At 35.8% G+C, this 22,324-nt stretch overlaps 1 protein-coding gene across 1 annotated transcript in view; it reads left to right on the top strand.

Annotated features, from left to right (window-relative positions):
• Positions 1-5,848: 5,848 nt before the first annotated feature.
• The window catches only part of ghrhrb (growth hormone releasing hormone receptor b), a 40,418-nt gene continuing 23,942 nt past the window's right edge, over positions 5,849-22,324 (top strand). The window contains exons 1-2 of the mRNA XM_048199963.1: positions 5,849-6,442; positions 14,869-14,977. Of these exons, the coding sequence (XP_048055920.1) occupies positions 6,359-6,442; positions 14,869-14,977 (193 nt within the window). The 5' untranslated portion in view covers positions 5,849-6,358. The remainder of the gene's footprint in view (positions 6,443-14,868; positions 14,978-22,324) is intronic.

Here is a 22,324-nt window from a genome sequence, read left to right on the forward strand (position 1 = left end):
GGTCAAAATCCAGGTAATCAGTCCACAAAACAACAAGCCAGAGATATAAACAGTGCACGTAACAAATACAACGAACCACAACCAGGGACAGACACAACTGAGATTAAATAGACAAACACTAATTAACAAACACAAAACAGCTGGGTGCAATGATGAATGGTAATTAGTCCAGGGAGTGTATATGGGAAATGTAGTTCATGAAATGAGTGAAACAATGAGTCCGGGAAGGAGTGCCCTCTAGAGGCTGAAGGCACTCTCACAGGTGATCGTGACAGTTTCTATCTGCTTTTTATGGGTTTATGCGATTAGGGGAATTCACCTCTGATTCAAAAATCTTTAATTCTGCTCGCGGCTTATGTCTCTCCGATTTGCGTTTCTCTTCTTCTTTATTTAATTAATTTATTAAATATTCTAAAGCTGATTCTTCCGGTACAGGTGTCACAATTACTATCTCAAAAATTAATAATTTTTTTCTGCCCTTACACATCTATGGTCAGGTACCTCAAAGCACGTCCTCGCACTCCAAAAAATTCACCCCTATTTATATTGCCTTATAGACTCCCAATGACAAAGCAATGGTTTAGAACTCATCTAGCTTCCGTCTTAACACTTTCCGGTCTTTCTCCACATCTATACACCGGGCATTCCTTTCGCATCGGAGCTGCGACAACAGTAGCTGAATGCGGCGTTCCTGACTCGACCATCCAAATGTTAGGCAGATGGTCGTCCACGGCATACAAGATCTACATCAGATCCGACAAGCAAACTCTACTTAACGCTCAACAAGCTCTCTCAACCTACAATCAAGGTACCTTTTCGCTAGCTACTGGTGGTGGTTAACTGCAGCCTATTGCTTCTCACGTTGCATTTGCATCTTTCTCTTTTGTGCTGCGCGGCCCATCGGGGCTTTCGTCCTTATCCCAGCAATTCACTAAAGGAGCTCTGATCGTGAACTTTATGTCTCATGGCTAATCGTAGCCCAGGTCACGCCCCTCGCGGCATATGCTCTCACTCGCCTCTTATCAACTAACTGACTTCATAGTTTGTGATTTCGTCATGTTAATATATATTTTATTTTTATTATTTGTGACCCGGGTTTATTCATGCCTATCGTGGCTTAATTATCATGTTATATGGCTAATCGTAGCCAGTAATTTATGCCTATCGTGGCTTAATTATCACATTATATGGCTAATCGTAGCCAGTAATTTAAGCCTAACGTGGCTTTTATCTATCGTGTTTTTTTCATGGCTAATCGTAGCCAGTAATTTAAGCCTAACGTGGCTTTTATTTATCATGTTTGTTTCATGGCTAATCGTAGCCAGTAATTTAAGCCTAACGTGGCTTTTATTTATCATGTTACTTCATGGCTAATCGTAGCCAGTAATTTAAGCCTAACGTGGCTTTATTTATCATGTTTGTTTCATGGCTAATCGTAGCCAGTAATTTAAGCCTAACGTGGCTTTTATTTATCATGTTACTTCATTCATGGCTAATCGTAGCCAGTAATTTTAGCCTAACGTGGCTTTTATTCATCATGTTTGTTTCATGGCTAATCGAGCCAGTAATTTATGCCTAACGTGGCTTTATTTATCACCATACCATTCATAAGTTCATAACACAATGTCTATATCGTCTTACTCATTCAGCTCTTTCCACTTACAAACAGCTTCTTAGGTAAGCCTGGATTATTTCCCTTCTTTTGGGGGGTAGGCTCCACCCCTGCCTTTATCTTCAGGCAGGACCTACCAGCTAACTTCAAGACCTGGACGAAGGACGGGGGTCTACGCCAAAGAACTTTGAGACAGAGCTCGTCGAGGGTTTTTATTTTATTTTTTATTTTATTTTATTTATTTCATCTGATCTTGTACCAAATAAATCATTCATATTTAAATTCTCCCTCTGTGTCTTTTTGGTAGAAATGAAAGCGTATGCATAAGTTCTACCAGAAAGACTCTAATGCCACGTCATTAATTCGCAATCTGGTGTAGCCAATCACAGCTCGACATCGAATATAAATAGACTGATCTTACCATACTACTTTGCTGCCCGTAGGTGTCGTAGTGAAGTTCCCCTCCATCCTCCCCACCACCACCAGGATGGTCCCTGTCCACTCGTACGGGGGGGTATAGGCTCTGCCCCTGCCTTTATCTTCAGGCAGGACCTACCAGCTAACTTCAAGACCCGGACGAAGGACGGGGGCCTACGCCAAAGAACTTTGAGACAGAGCTCGTCGAGGGTTTTTATTTTATTTTTTATTTTATTTATTTCATCTGATCTTGTAACCAAATAAATCATTCATATTTAAATTCTTCCTCTGAGTCTTTTTGGTAGAAATGTCCTTTTCCTAAAAAATTGATATTTTTCTATATTTCCCCATTTTTGTTAATGTCACTATACTTTGGATTTTATGGAATCTTCAGATGAATGAGAATATTTTTTTTCTTCATGACTTTCACATTTTGGCTCTTAAACTCTGGAAAAGCCTTCCTGGTAATGTTCGAGGCTCAGGTGCACTCTCCCAGTTTAAAGACACATCTATTTAGCCAAGCATTCACATAATGCATCTCATAACCTTGCACTCCAGTTACTTCAGATCAAATGTGCATGACGTTCTATATCTTGAAATGTTATGATAATCAGGTTTGCTAATTATTTTCCCATTTGCTTTCTGTTTTTCGGGATTCTAACTAGAGATTACGCCAGCTCCGGTATGGATCCAGACTCTTACGAAGATTTCAGATGACGAAACACCTGTGAAGAGATGATTCCAACTCCTGCGAGGACTTCAGATGACGCCACCTCTGAATCAACATGCACCACTGCCAAATTTTCTATATATTGTAATTGTAATCATTATGATCACAACTTGTAATAATTGTTTTAATGAGCTCATTTTTTTCTGCATGAATGATGTTAGCTAACTACATGATTTGAATTATTTTAGAATTCTACATTTCTGACATATGGACATTACTTGGACACAGTCACCTCTGAATAACAGATTACTTTAAATTGTAGAAACGTGCATTTTTTGTAAAGCTGCTTTTCACAATATGTATTGTGAAAAGTGCTATACAAATAAATGTGAATTGAATTTAATTTAATTGACTGAGATGTGTTTGTTGTTTTGCTATATATAGAGAGTAAAGAACAAAAGAGTGCAGAGTGGGAGAGAGATTTTTCTGTTTGTCTATGAAAAAGTCTGAAAATTGCATCTGGCCATTAGTCAGAGAACTGAGTATTTATCACACAGCACAATGAATGTTTACCACATACTATTGGTCAGTATGTTTAAATCAGCTTTCCTTTGAGGACAGCTGTGGTGGGAATGAATGTTTATCTGCTCATCTGTTCTTAAAACTAATTCAATCTCTCACTTTTTCTCTCAGCATGACAAGGCAGCTGGAAGCAATGGGGGTCTGCTGTCCAGCTAAGAAAATGTTTTCCCTAGCTGGATAAAGACATCAAATACATATGCAAATTGTTATTTCCCTCAGGGACAGCCAAAGAAACACAGATGCTCAATTGTGACAAAGTTGACTTTTGATAGTCCCATCAGTTCATTAAAAATGCATAACGATCAGTCAAACAAGACGATCACAGTTTAACAATGAAATTTAAAAAGGCTAAATGAGGGTAATGAAAAGACCTGGGAACTAAAAAAGAAAAAATAATTTGGGTATGGGGAAAAACAATAGAGACTATCAATAAGAATAAAACTGTGAGAAGCATGCATAATTTATCACAATGTGAGCTCACATAATTAACTGACCAATTACTGAGATGAGGTGAAGGACTAATCTTTCATCTTTCTTGTTCCACCTCAAATTACAATAAATAAATAAATAAAAACTCTCACCAGAGCTTTTGTTATAAATTTGTGCTCTCATTGGTTTACTCCTCATATCGTTCATGAATTTTAAATTTGATCCAGACCTTGCAGTGCATCAACTTTGCACTGTAAACCCCAATAACTTGGCAAAACTAAAAAAAATTGAGGTAATCAGTTACATCAAAATGTTTAAGTTAAGAAATTCAAAGTTTAAGTAAGCAGAACTGGCAGATTATTTTGTACTCATACATTTTAATTGATCTTAACAATTTAACTTAACTTAAAATTATCATGTAATCTCAACCTAAATATTTTTAGTAGCAAAAACTTGGCTAGCTTTAATTAGCTAATTCAATAAATGCTAACTTGCTCATTGGTAACACAATGCTTTGATAGCATTAGCATAACATTTTCACACACGCACACACACACACACACAAAAACACTTAATTTTAGCATTTACTCTCCCTTTCGAGTGTTTCGAGAAATCCTAGCCCAGTTTCTATTAAATTTAAGTTTGTCTAAATTAAAATAAAAAAGTTCATAAAACTTAAAACAATGAAACAATTCAGATTACTTAAAATGTGTCAGTTTTGTGAAAAAGAAAGTTCTAATTACTCATAAAAGTTAAATGTCATTGTAAAAATGTAAATATTTACAGAACAAATTTTACAATTTTACAATTTAAAACTGTATTTTTTTTTTCACTGTAAATTGTTCTATTGTTTTTTAACTTAAAAAAATGTACATTTTACAGTTTTTTACTGTAAAATTTCACAAAATGTAAGGCTAGTACAGTTTCCGTATATAGTATGGAAACTTACTGTTAACCAATTAACAGTTTTTTACTGTCACATTTTTTACAGTCTTTTACAGTTAAAATTACAATAATTTTTTACAGTGTAAATATATTTTTTTTTATCTTCCACTGCTTGAAGGAAATCCCACAATAATTTATTATGGCTTTGCAGTAATAACAATAAATATGATATTTTATTTAATGATATGATTAAGCATATGTTTTGGGGGTTTTTATATGATAGTTTCATTATGGTGATTCTCTCTAATGTGGAATCCCAGCTTAATAAATGAATTTGAGTCATGACATGCCAACAAATGGAAAAGTTATTTTTACCAAAAATATCATACTTTTACATATTCTTCAGTTATTGAAAAACTGTTTAATTGAAAAACTGATTTAATTATAGGCCTACCTTGAACAAAATAATTAATAAGACCTTTGCCTCAAAATATATTCGTAATATTATCGATTCTCATTTGATAGATAAATCTATTGATTTTAAGAAAAAAAAAAAAAATTAAAGATTAGAATATAAAGAATTAGCACAGAATCAATTTTGTGTTGCTGCACGCGATATCCTCACGGATCGGCCCAATTTCAACGTGCATATTGAAAAGTGCTGCGATGAGTTTTTATGCCATCTAGTGGTTTAGAGGAGAATAAATTCAAATGTGCATCTTTCATATTTGTTCCAATCAACCATTCAGATTTAAAGGACAAGTTTGTTATGTCAAGTTTAGGTTTACAACCAAGGTTAAGTGCTTCTACATCAGTGTTAATCACCTATCATTTCCTTCTGATTTTATCATGGGAAGGGTTAGGTTTAGGGAAGTGGATATGTTTAAGATTAAATTTTCGATGGGATGTTGTTCCAGAATGAACAAAATATGTTTACCCAGGAACGCGTCTAACTCAGCAAAATCTAATAAATGACCTGTAGAAAATCAATAAATTGCATAAATGTCTAGGGCAGAGGTTGTCAGACCTCTTCTGGAGTATCACCAGCCCTGATCTATCACACCTAATTCAACTCATGAACTCATTAGAGTCTGCAAAACCTGAAACGGGAATGCCAGATAATATAGACATACAAAATGTGCAGGGTTGGTGGTAGTCCAAGACAGGTTTGAGAACCACTGGTCAAGGAAAATATATTTAACAATAGGCTATAAATAATAATATTTTACTCAGTTTAACTGTATTTGAGGAATTCATAATTTTAACTGGAGCTAGGCTACCTGCTGTGAGGTAACAGTTGGTCTACGCTCATTCTCTCGAGACCAGTTTGGCTGGTATTCGGTTAAAAACCTTTTGTTTTCTCTCAAACAGTTGTAATAAAAACCACTGGAAATCAAAGATTATCTAATGAGTTTAGTCACTAGCAGTTTAGCAAGCTGGCGAACTCATTTTTAGCGTAAAGGGGAGGCGCACCATGCCTTCATTTCGCCACGCGCGCCACTCTCCAGCCCAGTGTGTGCTGGGAAGTCACAGCGACAGGTTGTTTACGGGCTGTTATGAGGAAGAGACACATGATTCAATTACAATTATTGCGAGCTTTATAAGACATGTAGGACTGAGCGTTTGAGCTGAACGACAGCGCACAGTATGGTTGGAGACATCGAGACTTCTGGAAAACATCCAGAGATCTAACAGAGGCTTCTGCGTTATTTGGTTAGACAGTAACAAACTTCATTCTTTCCCATTATACCGGAGTCCTAATTATGTTTCCCTTCAGAACTTGGTCAACCATTAGACTGGTCGCGGTTTTACTGAGTTTGGGGATTCATCAGAGCATCTGGAAAGCAGTAAGTTATCTATGTGAGATCCTGTGTGCTTTGTACATTTAGCCTATACAAAATATTGTAATATTTTACTATAGTTATTGTTACCGTGCGCAATATACATTGTGCTTTTTAAATTGAGATGGGTGTTCAGTGTAGTGGTCGTGATTTTCTCATCTTTGATTATAGACTTAAATTAAGAAGTCAGAGCAATTTGATTAGCCTTTATACACTGTGGCCAGTGGATTCTGTTTTGGGCTAGAATAGAAAGAAAAAAAACTTCTAAATGTCAGAAATGAAATGATAGATGTTAAAAGATTTTTTTTTTTTTTTATGTCCCTGACATTAAAATACATTTGGCTTGTAGTTGCATAACATGTCCATGGTCTTTTTAATCAATAATAATGTATATAAAGTATAATGTTATAAGTTTTTCACCATCTTTTAATCACCTTTTGTGTGACAAATTAATTTTAAAAGTACAAATATTCGTAATTAATATAAGGTATTAAATGCTGTACGCATAACTGTAAGATAATTAAAACATATTGTTTTAATAACATGTCGACTTTCCTAACGTATTTCATGGCAAATTTTAGCATTTGCCTCCAGATTCAGGTGAGATTTCCTTGAGAGATATTTGCATATTTATTTTTGAAGGCACCACTTAGTGTATGCTGTTTGAATGACAGGTCACATTAAAAGTGTTTTATAATGGCCCTGACATTAAAGTTTATTGACATTTGCCTCCAGATTCATATGAGATTTTATTTTGAGAGAGATGGCACTGCACCACTGAATTAGACATAGTACATCGTATGCTGTTTGAGTTGCATGTTATAAAAGTTAAGAGTTTATAATACCTGATTTTTAATACCTGAGATTTCCTTGAGAAAGAATAAATATAAATAGATATACACAAAAGATACATTTATTTTAAAAGACATCATGCTGAGCTAATGATGTAGATGAAGTGTAATCCATGCCGTTTGATTGCCACTATTTTCTCTTGGGATCAGTCCAGTGCTATATTTAATGTGCTGATGTGTCACAGATGTTGATTTGATTAGCTGTACTGACCTGAGATCCTGGTCTCCTTTTAATGATGTTTTGATGACCATTTCCAGTACAGGAACATTGACATATTTTAACTCAAGTGGCCAAATCAGGTTCCCATCATGAAAATTAAGCACGCAATTTAATGCGACTTATTGGCCTTCTAAAAAAAAAGTCCAAGGTGGATTACTATTCCAATTTCTGAGGAGCACAGGCCACAAAGAAGAGTGCAAATCAATGTTGTAATTAAATGTAGTTGTTGTTTGGTACTCCCTCTAATGATATGGCTTTCCTTCCCTGAATGGATATTCATTTCCTATAATAATGATTCCATGTGTTCATGAGTCTCTTCCTGGGGGCCACTGGATGCTATTTGACTGATAACAGGATCCTTATCGGTCAGTTATTTTTCTTTCTTTATTTGTCCTCTCAACATGTTTAACATTTCTGATCAGGTCACCTGAGCAGTTTAGTGCAGAGGTTAGAGTGATTGAAGACAACAGGTGCCTATTTACCTAAGATATTTAGATATGCAGCCATAAAGACAGAGAGAACAAAAAGGGATTTTTTTAGCTTATTGCAGCATTTTTGGGCCAATAATATACACTTTATCAGTGCAAAAATGTAAATTTGTGGGGCGACATATGGAGGTGACCTTGAGCAGCCTTTATCGGCAGATGTGCCATAATTGGTTTTGGCAAGATAGGAGACTTGACTTTTTGGGGACCTTTAGTGCCAAATGGATGCAATCAAAAGTCCCATGGACAGTAGTTTAATTGAAGTGCTTTATTGCCCAGGTTTGTCACCAGTAGGGTGACAAACCTACTGTTTATTTGAGGTTGAGTACTTAATGACAGAACTTTAATTTTTGGGTGAACTAACCCTTTAAAATCACCTTTTCTGTGCGTGCACTCTGGATGTGTGTGCAGCACAGAAAATAGCGTATGGGTCTTCTTGCGCTTGAATGGTTTAGTCATTAAAATGCACACAAAGGCATAAGAGGAATCAAAATTTTAATTTTGTAACAAGTATCCTGACCTCAACCTACTGTTTATTTTAATGATTCAGATTCTGCTTATCAATTTAGATTCTTATCAGTTTCTAATTTTGAATCCAATAAAGTTAAAAAACAAAACAAATAATAATAATAATTAAAAAAAACAAACGAAGATATTCACATTTATTCTAAATCTTATTGCAAAACATTGCATTATTGCTGAATACCATGATCAAAAATCAACAGGCTAAAGAACACTTACACTTTTGCATATGGTTTAAAAATACCATAGCAAAAACTAGCCTAACCATTATAAATTTCAAGCAATATTAAAGACAAGTAAACTCAGTAATCAAAAATGAACAAATTAGCAATCGCACAAATAAATACAACTGAACAAAGATACGATTGAAATAGTGTTTTAAGGTATTCAGGTACAGAAACTGTGATCAAATGTAAAATAACACTGCACTTTATAAAGTATACATTACATATATAGTTACAAAAGTTATTCAGACAAATCAGCGAGTGAATTTTCTCTTTTCCTTTGTTTGTTTAATGTTATTATAGAGATGGCAACAGGAATATTAGGCTGCTGTCACTTTAAGAGCTGCATGGATCCAATATACTGTTGCACATGTTTTCTTTTTCAACTGTTTACGTTCACTTAAGAACTAACCGACTTTGTTTACGAGGATATTTTGACATTTTTGTGTGTATTTGTCTGTTCCACTGCAAAAAGACACGGAAGAGAACTCAGATCAATATCTTAGGAGGATCGCTCTCTGCTACTTATACTGAAATTAATACAAATACCTGTGTACCGTTTTGTTTTTGGCTTGAATTTAAATATTCACGTTCTTCATCTTATCGTTTGCAGGGAAGAGAAGGTATTTTATAGGGCTGAACCAGAATATTCAATTATTTGAATATTCGTTTGGTAGGTTGGTATTCGACTTTCAAATTTGAATATTCGTTTTCTTTTGTTGTTTTTTTTGCACACCTGGCATCCCCCTCGCGAAACGGTTCTCATTCGCGCTTGAATATGTTTACACTATAAAATCTGGTGAAATACAATACAGTATTTTTTTTTTTTTTTTTTTTTTTTTTTAGCCTAGCCATTTTTAATATTATGGACAGTTTAAGGAACCCAACCTTTTTATACTTACATATATTTGCTTCTTAGCCTACTGTGTGTTCCCTGCAACAAAATGTTTTAGCCTTTTTACGTGTTATTATCAATCTAAATGAATCTACTGCGAAATATAGGAGCTTGTTACAACTCAAACGTGAGATTTTACTGGTACAGCGTGTTCTTTATTTATTACCGTTCGTTCATTTATTTTTAGTTCTTTGTTTATTTAAATAGCCTATCCGTTACTGTGTCAGTAATTACTGTGCTGCTCATTTCTGATTTGGGAGTGATTTGTTTGTCAGAAAAACGTTAGGCTACCTTTTTAAAAGTATTGCTCTTGTCTTAACAGACCTGTGTTTTATATCACTAGTGCATGATTCCTAGTGTAGAGATTCCTGCTGTAACACGTTGTGTACGAAGCAAATAGGGATAGCTCACTTAGATTGAGTTATTGATACCAGGCAGACTTCACGTAGGCGATTGACATTTCACAACTGGCGCTTTATTCCCCATGAAACTTGTGTAAATGTCCGTCGCAAATGTTATGGCGTCCATTACTTAATAAAGAAAATAACTTTAAATGAGCAACAGAAAAACAGATAATTTTACAGTATGTTGTCACTGAAGTTTTTTAGAATTCTGTTCACAATGTACAGTATCTGGTTACCATGAAAACTGTGTCACACGCTGGGCGCTTACTGCTGCTTCAACCATCACATGGTAGAAATGTCCAAATAAAACTGTGTTCACAGAACACAGAAGTCGATCCATTTTGATCCAATGTTTAAGTGTAACTGAAGTTTTTTTGTTGTTATTGTTGTTGTTGTCATTGTAAATATTCATTTTCCCATGGCCACGGAAGGGAATCAGAGATTGTGGGACACACATTCAGTGGACAGACACTGACACACTATTTTTGTAAAAATATATTTATTTCAACAAATGACAACCAAAATCAAATTCCTAGAAGCTTGTGAACAGTTTTGCAGTGGCTGCAAGCAAGTTATGCTATAATTCATAAGCTAAGTGACAGTCGTACTCGCAAGGTAATGTTAATTATTAAACCAAACAAAATACAAAACACTCAGCAATGTGATTATTTTATTGAGTGATAGGCAGAGGGTATAATCAGTGACATTAATAGATTTGCTACTCACTCAGCATCTTCTTTCCTGCTTTCCTTGGTGTTTTTACATGTACAAAAGGCCAAAAAAAAAAAAAAGTCCAGTTTTCTCCCTGAACGATGATGTGAGTTACTATGGGAATTCTCGATGTAGCGGGAATGACTTACAATGAACTACAACAGTCAAAATCCTGCCCTAAACTCACTAGCAGAAAGATGGTGCAGTCCTCCCAATATGGCGTCTAAACAAGACCGTTACCCAGAACTCAACACGTGACATCGGCTTAATGTTCTCTATACACCTTACAGTGTTAGAGGCAGCTTAATGTGCACACGCTTTGGATGTGTGAGCAGTACAGAAAACAGTGTGAGTCTTCTTGCGCTTCAATGTTTAAAATCACATTTAAGGGTTAGTTCACCCAAAAATGAAATTTCTGTCATTAATTACCCTCATGTCATTCCACACCCGTAAAACCTTCTTTCATCTTCGGAACACAAATCAACATAAATTTCATTCAAGATCCAGAAAGGTATTAAAGACGTTGTCAAAATAATCAACTTGACTACAATGGTTTAACCTTATTGTTATGAAGCGATGAGAATACATTTTGTGCGCAAAAACAAAACAACGACTTTATTCAACAATTTCTTCTCTGCCCTGTCAGACTCGCACGCAGTTGACGCAGTGAATGCAGTTCAGTGTTTACGGCCGAACGCTGGCTCAGTATTGGCCAGCTCCTGCGTCAGCATCACACGCATGTGTTCGTGCTCCTCATGTGAACAGGCGTCGGCCAATACTGAGTCGGCATTCTGACATAGAACCTGGAAGTGCTGCAACAAAAATAGCATAGGAGAATGATAAGACAAATTTGTTGAATAAAGTTGTATTTTTCTTTTGTTTCGTGCACAAAGTATTCTCATCTCTTCATAACATTAAGGTCGCTATAGTCATGTTGACTATTTTAACAATGTTTTTACTACTTTTCTGAATCTTGAATGTGGTAATTTCATTGCTTTCTATTGAGAATAAAAAAATAACTCTTGGATTTCATCAAAAAATATCTTAATTTGACTTAGGAAGGAACAAATTTAATATACTTAATGACAGAACTTTAATTTTTGGGTGAACTAACCCTTTAAAATCACCTTTTCTGTGCATGCACTTTGGATGTGTGTGCAGCACAGAAAATAGCGTATGGGTCTTCTTGCGCTTGAATGGTTTAGTCATTAAAATGCACACAAAGGCACAAAGGCATAAGAGGAATCAAAATTTTAATTTTGTAACAAGTATCCTGACCTCAAGTAGCCGATTCCAGAATTAGAATCAATATTCGATTCCCAACCCTAGTCACCAGTGCTTCATTCTCACCCTGACACTCAAATGAAATTTGTTGTAGTGCATAGAGGCCTTTCCTCATTACTATTCCCCTCACAGTTTCTGTATGTCCAAGATGAGCCTTGGCCTTGATTTGAGCAAATGCCAGGGAAATTTGTAGTATCTGCTTGGGTTTAATATGATTACATGCAACTCTTTTACATTGTGTAGGCAAAGAGGTTATTGTGCATTCATTGGTGTAAAAAATTTCACTAACCGCAGCAGTTTATCTTGCCAAATTTTCCCACACAAATCTCCATCAGTCTTTTGAATATTCAGTCTCTTTTTACACATGCTTAGGCAAACTTGAAAACACAATGTATCTTTTTTTTTTTTTTTTTTCTCAAACCATTGCTTTTTTCAATGTCTTCACAAATACTCAACCATACAAATATACAAACAAGTCTCATTATGAAGTAAATTTTTTAGGAGAGATTTAAGAATTGCTAAAATTGAAAGTGCAACTTTATTGTGTGGTGTTTAAATGCAAAAACTTATAGTTTATTCCTTAACAGCCAAAAGTCCAAATTGACCAAGTACTTTCTTCTAATGCAAATGATATTTTTCTAGAACGCAAATGTAAAAATATAAAGGTAAATTTTATACATTCAAATTATAATTTGTTTTATATCTGAGCAATGCATCTCAGTCTAGCTATTTTTATCCTATACAGTACCACCAAATGTTACTCTAGTGCCGTATTCAGCTCATATCAGAGTAATCGATTCGTTTACCCACGGATAGGCCTTTTTGGGTTTATCATTAGCCAAGAATAAACTTTTAGGGTTTATGATTTACTCACCCTCATGTTGGTGAAACCCTGTCTTCTATGGAACACAAAAGGATCTAAAATAACAAAAGCAGTCCATTCTAATGTGCAACACATTTCAAGAATTCCAAAGCCATATGATACGTTTGTGAGGAACAAATTTAAGTTGTTAATCCTTGAAAATGTTCCTTTCTGACACCGCATTCAAATCTCATTTAAAAACTTTCTCCAAGTTTGATGTTAATGACATAAAATTCCTTTGACACTCATGTACAATGTCTTGTGACCAATAGCAACACGTTTGAATGTACTTTCGCTGTGCTTTCAAATGACTTAATAGGAATAGGATTGGAAAGGACTACTTTTACTTTGCTTTTTTTTTTTAATCATTATTGGTTTAAATGATTGACTGTATACATTAATCTATATAACATATTTATATTGTGTACAATGGTTAGATGCTGAAAAATCCATCTAATATAATTGGTGGAAAATCACCCCAGCAGTGTTTTACATAGATAATTCATTCAGATATTAAGTCCTTTCAAAGCATCAGCCAATAATATTCTTTAAATTTATGCTCCGATAACAGCACTAAATTGCATAATGTTATTATTTAAATAGTTTTTCTGCTTTATAAGATGGGTGTTTAGGCTAGGTATTTGAAAGCAGTTTTCCATCCTGAAGATTCAAATTCAGCTTGAAATGTGCAAGACATGTTTGTGAGAGTCTTTTCTTTTGTTGTACAAATGCACTCTAACTAAACCTGAGAAAACTTCCCGAACTCATTCACGATGTCTCCTCTCTTATCTTGCCTGCCAGCATGCGACAGAGGTCACTGAAACCAACAGTGCAACCATCTGTTCTGGTTTTGAATTTGGAGAGAACATAAGCACTAACAAGCACTTGCAGGCAAATAGACAAGCAAACACGCAGATTTTTCTAAACACACTCACACTGGCGTTCTCACTCATTGCATCAACTCGTGTCCTGATAACATTCATTTCTGCTTGTTAGCCCAGTGAAAGGGACATACACAACGTCAACCACTGGATGAATAATAGTCAACATAGCTGGAATGTTTACCTTGATTTTCATACTGACGTCATACTATTGATTTGATTTACACATAGAGGATGACTGATATGACACACAGACCCCTGAGGCGTCCCTCTAGAATAAATACAAGAATTCACGTTTTCTAGTATTGTTGTGATTCACCATCTCTATTTTCCTTTGGAGATGCGTAGTCTGTTTCAGGAACTCTTGGATCTGTTTCTACTGCTCGTTCCACTATAACCTCAGGCTTAATCGGATCATTAACATTCACCCACCTCTGACTCTCTCTCATTCCTCTCAGGAATAAGTGGGTGGCCATTACAGGTCTTTTTATGCAGCAAAGAGGTGAAACAGAAGCAACTTTTCCTTTTTATGTTGTCGATGAGACAACATCCCACACCTCTTATAATATAGTCATTCTCTCTTTATTTCTCGCTCCATCTCTAATGCATTTAATTGTAGTAAATGTTGGCATAAGAGGCTCAAATGGGTTCAATGGCTGCTTCAGATATAATGAGATTTTATAGACAAATTTTGGTTTGTGGCTGGGGCTGATTGATGAGATCTTTCTAAGTCTCAGTCTGATAAATATTTAGATCCTCTAAATAGATAGGGTATACAATGTATTTTGAATCTTTTAACCCGAAAAATAACTTTCCTCCTTTTGTCTTTTCAAACGCATGTGATCTTTATTCTGTGGAACACAATTGGAGTCTAAACAAATGTCCAAGCTGTTAGCAAATAATGTTTGAAACAAATGATTTTTCCTGATTTCATTGTCAATTTGACTGAATTGCAAGTGACTTAAATTATGAAATTGCTTTTTCACCATCTTTCTGTAATGGGCTCAGCATGTTTATGCGGTTTCTTAATATGTACTGCAGTTTGTAATTTCATTTGCCTCACACTTTTTTTTTCTTTTATCAACATTCACAGGTGGAAACGATTCATCCAGCATGTGCTCTGGTGGCTGAGCATATGAAGGCTCAAGAGCAATGCATTCGCACACAAAGGCAAGAGGCCCACAACAGCAACAATATCACAGGTGAGCCCACCCATCTGAACTACTTCATTCCTTACTACTTTACATCTCCTTATGTCCTTAATATCTATCCATTTGCTCATTGGTAATAAGACACTTTTTGAGGTGAACATGATTTAAAAGAATCTCAGACTAAGAGTGTTTCTGATTGGATGCTGAAAACTAGGTTTACAATTTTAAGCATTACACTTTCCTATATGGGTCAGGTCAGGCAAGGTAATTATAGGATGCAATCAAGTGTAGAGATTTAGGAGATTAAAGGCAGTAACTCAAACAGAAGCTGTTCGATTCTGGCTGCTGATGAAGGGTGAGGATCAGGAGAAGGGATCAATACAACTCCTTTCATTGTACTTTCATTGTCAGAGATCAAGGGATAATGAATCATATTTTAAGCATAATTCTATTCACTAAGGTTTTTAGATACATCATATGTAATATTTGTAGACAGTGGCTCACTGTTTTTCAGAGGTATTGAGTTTTTGTATTTTCCTAACAGCCTAGTCAACTTTGTCATTTTTAAGGTTCTTCATGGATAAGCATACTTGTTTATTTATTTATTGTCATATTTATAAATACAAACCTGATTCCAAAAAAGTTGGGACACTGTACAAATTGTGAATAAAAAAGGAATGCAATAATTTACAAATCTCATAAATGTTTATTTTATTCACAATAGAATATAGATAAAATATCAAATGTTGAAAGTGAGACATTTTGAAATGTCATGCCAAATATTGCCTCATTTTGGATTTCATGAGAGCTGCACATTCCAAAAAAGTTGGGACAAGTAGCAATAAGAGGCCGGAAAAGTTAAATGTACATATAAGGAACAGCTGGAGGACCAATATACAACTTATTAGGTCAATTGGCAACATGATTGGGTATAAAAAGAGCCTCTCAGAGTGGCAGTGTCTCTCAAAAGTCAAGATGGGCAGAGGATCACCAATTCCCCCAATGCTGCGGCGAAAAATAGTGGAGTAATATCAGAAAGGAGTTTCTCAGAGAAAAATTGCAAAGAGTTTGACGTTATCATCATCTACAGTGCATAATGTCATCCAAAGATTCAGAGAATCTGGAACAATCTCTGTGCGTAAGAGTCAAGGCCAGAAAACCATACTGGATGCCCGTGATCTTCGGGCCCTTAGACAGCACTGCATCACATACAGGAATGCTGCTGTAATGGAAATCACAACATGGGCTCAGGAATACTTCCAGAAAACATTGTCGGTGAACACAATCCACCGTGCATTGCGTTGCCGGTAAAATTCTATAGGTAAAAAAGAGCCAATCTAAACATGATCCAGAAGTGCAGGCGTTTTCTCTGGGCTCATTTAAAATGGACTGTGGCAAATGGAAAACTGTTCTGTGGTCAGACAAATCAAAATTTGAAACTTTTTGGAAGATGGGACGCCATGTCATCGGACTAAAGAGGACAAGGACAACAAAGTTGTTACAGCGCTCAGTTCAGAAGCCTGCACCTGATGGTGGGGTTGCATGAGTGCGTGTGGCATGGGCAGCTTATACATCTGGAAAGGCACCATCAATGCTGAAAGGTATATCCAAGTTCTAGAACAACATATGCTCCCATCCAGACGTCATCTCTTTCAGGGAAGACCTTGCGTTTTCCAACATGACAATGCCAGACCATATACTGCATCAATTACAACATCATGGCTGCGTAGAAGAAGGATCCGGGTACTGAAATGGCCACCCTGCAGTCCAGATCTTTCACCCATAGAAAACATTTGGCGCATCATAAAGAGGAAGATGTGACAAAGAAGACCTAAGACAGTTGAGCAACTAGAAGCCTGTATTAGACATTCCTATTCCTAAACTTGAGCAACTTGTCTTCTCAGTCCCCAGACGTTTGCAGACTGTTATAAACAGAAGAGGGGATGCCACACAGTGGTAAACATGGCCTTGTCCCAACTTTATTGAGATGTGTTGATGCCATGAAATTTAAAATCAACTTATTTTTCCTTTAAAATGATACATTTTCTCAGTTTAAACATTTGATATGTCATCTATGTTGTATTCTGAATAAAATATTGAAATTTGAAACTTCCACATCATTGCATTCTGTTTTTATTCACAATTTGTACAGTGTCCCAACTTTTTTGGAATTGGGTTTGTAGGTTATCAGATTAATGTTGTAAGTTTTGTTTAAGATTTAACCTCTTTTGTTAATCTTATTTTAGTAAACTTAATGACCACTGTCTTCTTGCACTTGACTGTTAGAAGATTTATTTTTTTCTATTTAATTTTTTTTTCAAATTTGCCAGCATGTAGTTTTGCTTTTTTTTTTTTTTTTTTTGGTTTTCATTGTTTAACAAAACAAAAATCTGTTAATCTGTTACGAAACAGATGTTAGACAAACAGAAAAAAAATCCAATCAATCAATCAGAAAATGTAGGTAGAAACATCAAACATCGAAGTCATGGGTGTAGTACAAATTTTTAAAGTAACATTATCAATTTAATTCTCAATTTTCTAAATATTTATCATTTCCAGTCACATTTGAAAAGCTTATGAATTTAGCCTTTACTTTGTTGTCCCTTCCATTGTTGGACAAAACTGATAAGAGTACAAAGAATATTTCTTTCATTCCAAGTGAATATTCGATGCTGCTTAATATTTAGTTTTGTTTATTAAATATAAACACTGTAGACCCACTGGACACAGCCTTCTATTGTATGTAAATAAAACTCTTGTCCGCTGAGTGGCTTTAAAGTCTGAAAGGATTTGAGACTAACAATAACTTATTATGCTAAACCATTATAAATCCTCATATTAGCCACATGCTGCGCTTGTATGCTCTGAGTAACCTAATTGTGTAGACTTCAAGCAGAATTTCATTATCATTTCTCTCTGTTGGCATTGAAACTATATTTAGCATATATAGTCTCATATAAAAGATTCTGAATTGCTCTGAAAACGGATGTGCCTAGGGAATGTCTTTCCAGTAATTTTCACTACCACAATCTGTCTTTAAAGATCTGTGATTTTAATGCAACAAAATTGATTTTTCTAAAACATCAACTGTGTATCTTATAGTTTCTCAAGAGACACTATTTGGCAGAGTAAGAAGTGACCCAGTTGCTGTCTCATACCTGCAAATAAAAGTGAACAAATGAGAATGCAGCCTCTGTGGGCATGACAAATGTCAATGAGACAAATTCCTTTCTTAAGTTAGTGGAGCAAACATAATATAAGAAATTTAAATGGATATCGTTACGAGTTTCCAATATAAAATCAATCAAATAAACTGAATATTTGAAGTTTAACATATATTATATATAGTATTTTACAACAATATTTGAAGTGATATAAATGGTGAAACAGTTCCTGTGGTAATACTGGTATAATATATTTCATGGCTGGAAATACCTCTCAGCCAATCATCGAGGACCAGAAGTAACAGTAGTAAGTAAATATAAATGTATATATTTCTGTTTTGCTAAAGCATACTTTCCATGGATGATCATTAGAAAAGTATCTGTGTATTCTAAAGAAATAAATTTATTTAATGATTAAAATTATTTATATAACACATTATTCATTTCATATCTTATATAACATTAAAGAAGACCTATTATTCCCCTTTTCCCAAGATGTAATATAAGTCTCTGGTCTCCCCGTTTTTGTGTGTCCCTTTAAATGCAAATGAGCTGCTACTCCCAGCCTCCTTTCCAGAAGAGAGTGGAGCTTTAACAGCTCATGCTTCGGATACTCAACAATATCCGACTGTAATGAAGAGACTCAGGAAAAAGTTACAACTTTTAGAATGCAACTGGATGTTCCTGTTAGGCTGGCCACACACTTGGGAGATTTTAAGCCCGATTTGCATCCCAAACAGTCTGGGGGGGGGCGTGGCCCAATTTGAGGCTTGTCGCAAATTGATTTTTTGTCCAAAAAATCCTCTATTGTATGGTGTCATTACGATTAGTTAACTGCTCCCGATCGAGACAGAGCATCCCCTATCTCAAATTGTAAATATCAAACATGTTTGATATTTACGACTCTTGATTAGGTTGCCTCTGACGTGATACCCACAATAGCCAATGAGAGTGAGCAAGCGTCACTTACTGGATGGTTCGTGCTTCTTTAGCTGAAACTTGACAGCCACAAACATGCCACGAAAGTGATTGAGAAAGATCACCCATACTCTTTTTTTTTTTTTTTTTTTTTTTTTTTTTTCTGTTTTGTTTTTCACTGTAAAGCAGAATGTGGCAGGAAAGCCTGCTGACAATGTCGATTGTCCTCCATTTGTTTTTCTTCTCAAGTCATGTTTGATCTCGCGAGTCTCTGTGAGATCTCGTGTCACTGAATTTTGTGGGTAGAATTTTACCATTATAGGCTGGTTGTTTACCCACCCTGTGGACAAACATCTGTGGATTCAAACTACTTATAAAAATTGAATTTTGTATAATAGGTCCCCTTTAATATTTTTATAATATTATAGTATATAATATGTTTTAGAGGGCTCTTAAAAGTGTAAAATGGACTTATATTTTCCTTATATTCTCCTGCTGGACTATGAACTTTCTTGTGGTATCATCAGCCAATTAACGTTGTGATTACTAAATTTCCTGCGGTGGAGTAATTAATCAAATCTATGGTTCAGACGATTGGCTCAAAACAAGCTGGGTGAAGAACTGATAGGGATGAGATGAATGTGAATACTAATGGATAGCTTTCTTCAGGTATTAGACCTCCCTGGCCTGATGAGCCAGTATTGGCATCTTGTTTCCATCTTGACTGAGTTTGTAGAGCATTGTCGAGTTCAGACATATTGAGAGGTTTTTAGAAGTCAGTACCGGAATCAGTGCAGGTGTAAATGTTGTCCTTGAGTCCCTAATAGAAACCCACGTTGCTCTACTTCCTGCTCCACATAGACTTTAATTAACACTGAGCTTACAGAGGGGAGGAGGGCAGGCGCCATGTCCCTCTTTTGATGTATTACAGTGCGGACTGAGCTTGACACTAAGTTAGAGAAGAAAGCGGCAGGGCAGGACTCAATGGCAACTGCTTAAAGGTCAGGTGGGTGTTCAGTCAATATGTTCCCCTGTATGAAATTACTGTCTATAAAGAATAATACAGAATAAAAATAATGAAAAAATTATACCAAGAAAATGTTTGAAGAAACTGTAAAAAAATGAAATTGAAATTTTCTACACTCTTAGAAAAAAGGATTTTATATAGAACCTTAAAGGATTCTGTCAGATGCTTCCGATAGAACCATCATGTGATGGATTTAGTTCCCCTTTTTAAAGTAGAATTTTGATGCTGCGTCATGGAGTTGATGCTATGGGGAACGGCATCAGCAAGACAGGTGTCTGAAGCATGTGTGCTTGAGTATAAAAGGGTGCCTGCAACACACATCTTCATCTTTTTTTTTTTTTTTTGTCTTCTGTGCTTTTGTGGCTGTATAGGGCTGAGGCCTGGCCCACAAAGGGAGGAAGGCATAACAGCCGAGACTTCCCCTGCTTTAGGGCATAGAAGCTCAGGGATCTTTTCTATTGGAATTATTGGCTTAGGGAGTAGTGCCACTATATGACTCACATGTGATGCACCCATGGAGTTGACACACTTCTGACTCCGGTTGAGTAATTTGTAGTGTCATACCAACTATATCCACTATGTTTATGCATATTCAGAGCTTAGTGAGGCAGCATGGTGTAGTGGGTATTGGTTCCCCATAGCGTCAACTCCCCCTTCTCAGGGAACCGGGTTGCATACGTATGTAACCTGAGATGTTTTAAAGGGCACCTATTATGCCCCTTTTTACAAGATGTAATATTGGTCTTGGGTGTCCCCAGAATGTATTTGTGAAGTTTCAGCACAAAATACCCCACAGTTAATTTATTATAACCATTTGAAAATGTCATTTTTGGGGCCTGTTTTAAAAAGAGCTGTTTTGGTGTGTACCACCTTAAATATAAATGAGCTGCATATCCCCGCCCTGCCTTTGGATGAGGGCGTAACTTGCATACCTATGGCAATAAACAGTCGTTAGAAGCAGAATGGCTGAGAGTGAGAGACCCGCTGTTTTGAATTTTAATCGCGTCCCCTTTGCAATTATGGATGTGCAACACACACACACACACACACACACACACACACACACACACACACACACACACACACACACACACACACACACACTGTGATAACTACAAACTACAAACACAAATACTGTGATAACGTTTGCTAAGTAAACATACACAGTTTTTAATACAATATCTTTAAAAAATATATATATATACGTGTGGATACACACTATACAAACAAGGTTTAAATTATATACACAGACATTCTATGACGACGACAACAACTTTAGACGCATTTGTTATTGAATTGGCTGACATCGACTGAAATGACTATTTGCTCAAAAAACATTAAATACACTTACTTCTTCTGGAGGTGACGTTGGATCGCGAACAGTAGGCAACGATCCACACTTGAGGATTAACTTTGAAGCAAGACCTGCTTTGAATTGACCCTCGTTCTCAAAACAGTCAGTCAAAAAATGATTCGCGCAAACATAAACGTATTTTGGAATTTTGAGTGGCGCCTTTCCTTCGTAAATAAAATCCATCCACTGCGTTTTCAGTGGCTCTGATGTCGGAAGTAAGTGAAAACTACTATGTTCATTATTACATCCCACAACAGAACACTTTACCACATTAAAGTGAGACAGAGACATTACCGGCTGTCGTTGAAACAATGGAGGATGGTTGACCGATCACCAAGGGCGGGGTCTATGCCAAAACCAGATTGTCAATCAAACCACGTGGGTGGGGCTTAGCGCAATTCTACGTCACAGTGAGAGCAATCTTAGAACAGGGCGTTCTGAGACAGTGCTTATGAATTATTGAGATTGTAAAAAAACCACTGGGTGGATTTTTCTCATTCTAGGGTGGTTTTGCTCACACACTGCCAACACACATTTATGGTCAAACACCATGTAAAAGTGAATTTTGCATAATAGGTGCCCTTTAATAAATTAAGTTTAATAAATTTTTAATTAATAATGAAATTTTATAAATTAAGCAGTACATTTTATGAATTAAACATACTTTATCACTAGAAACATGAGAGTATTATGCAATTTTTTTTAAAGACATTTCTCTTACATAGAACTTAAAAGTGTTCTTTAAAATTGAGTCAAGAACCCAGGGCATCCATGTAGCGTGGGCGTCCTTTTTTTGAGTGTTGTGATATTTCAAATGTCCTAATTGAATTTCTGAACTGACTTCTATCATTTGTGGCAACAGTCTGTTAACTTTGGCTCAATCAGAAATTATATTTTGAGAATTTAATTGACCAAACTGTTGCAGTAGCAATCAT

Source organism: Megalobrama amblycephala, linkage group LG8 (assembly GCF_018812025.1).
Source record: "Megalobrama amblycephala isolate DHTTF-2021 linkage group LG8, ASM1881202v1, whole genome shotgun sequence".
NCBI classification, from domain to species: Eukaryota; Metazoa; Chordata; class Actinopteri; order Cypriniformes; family Xenocyprididae; genus Megalobrama; species Megalobrama amblycephala.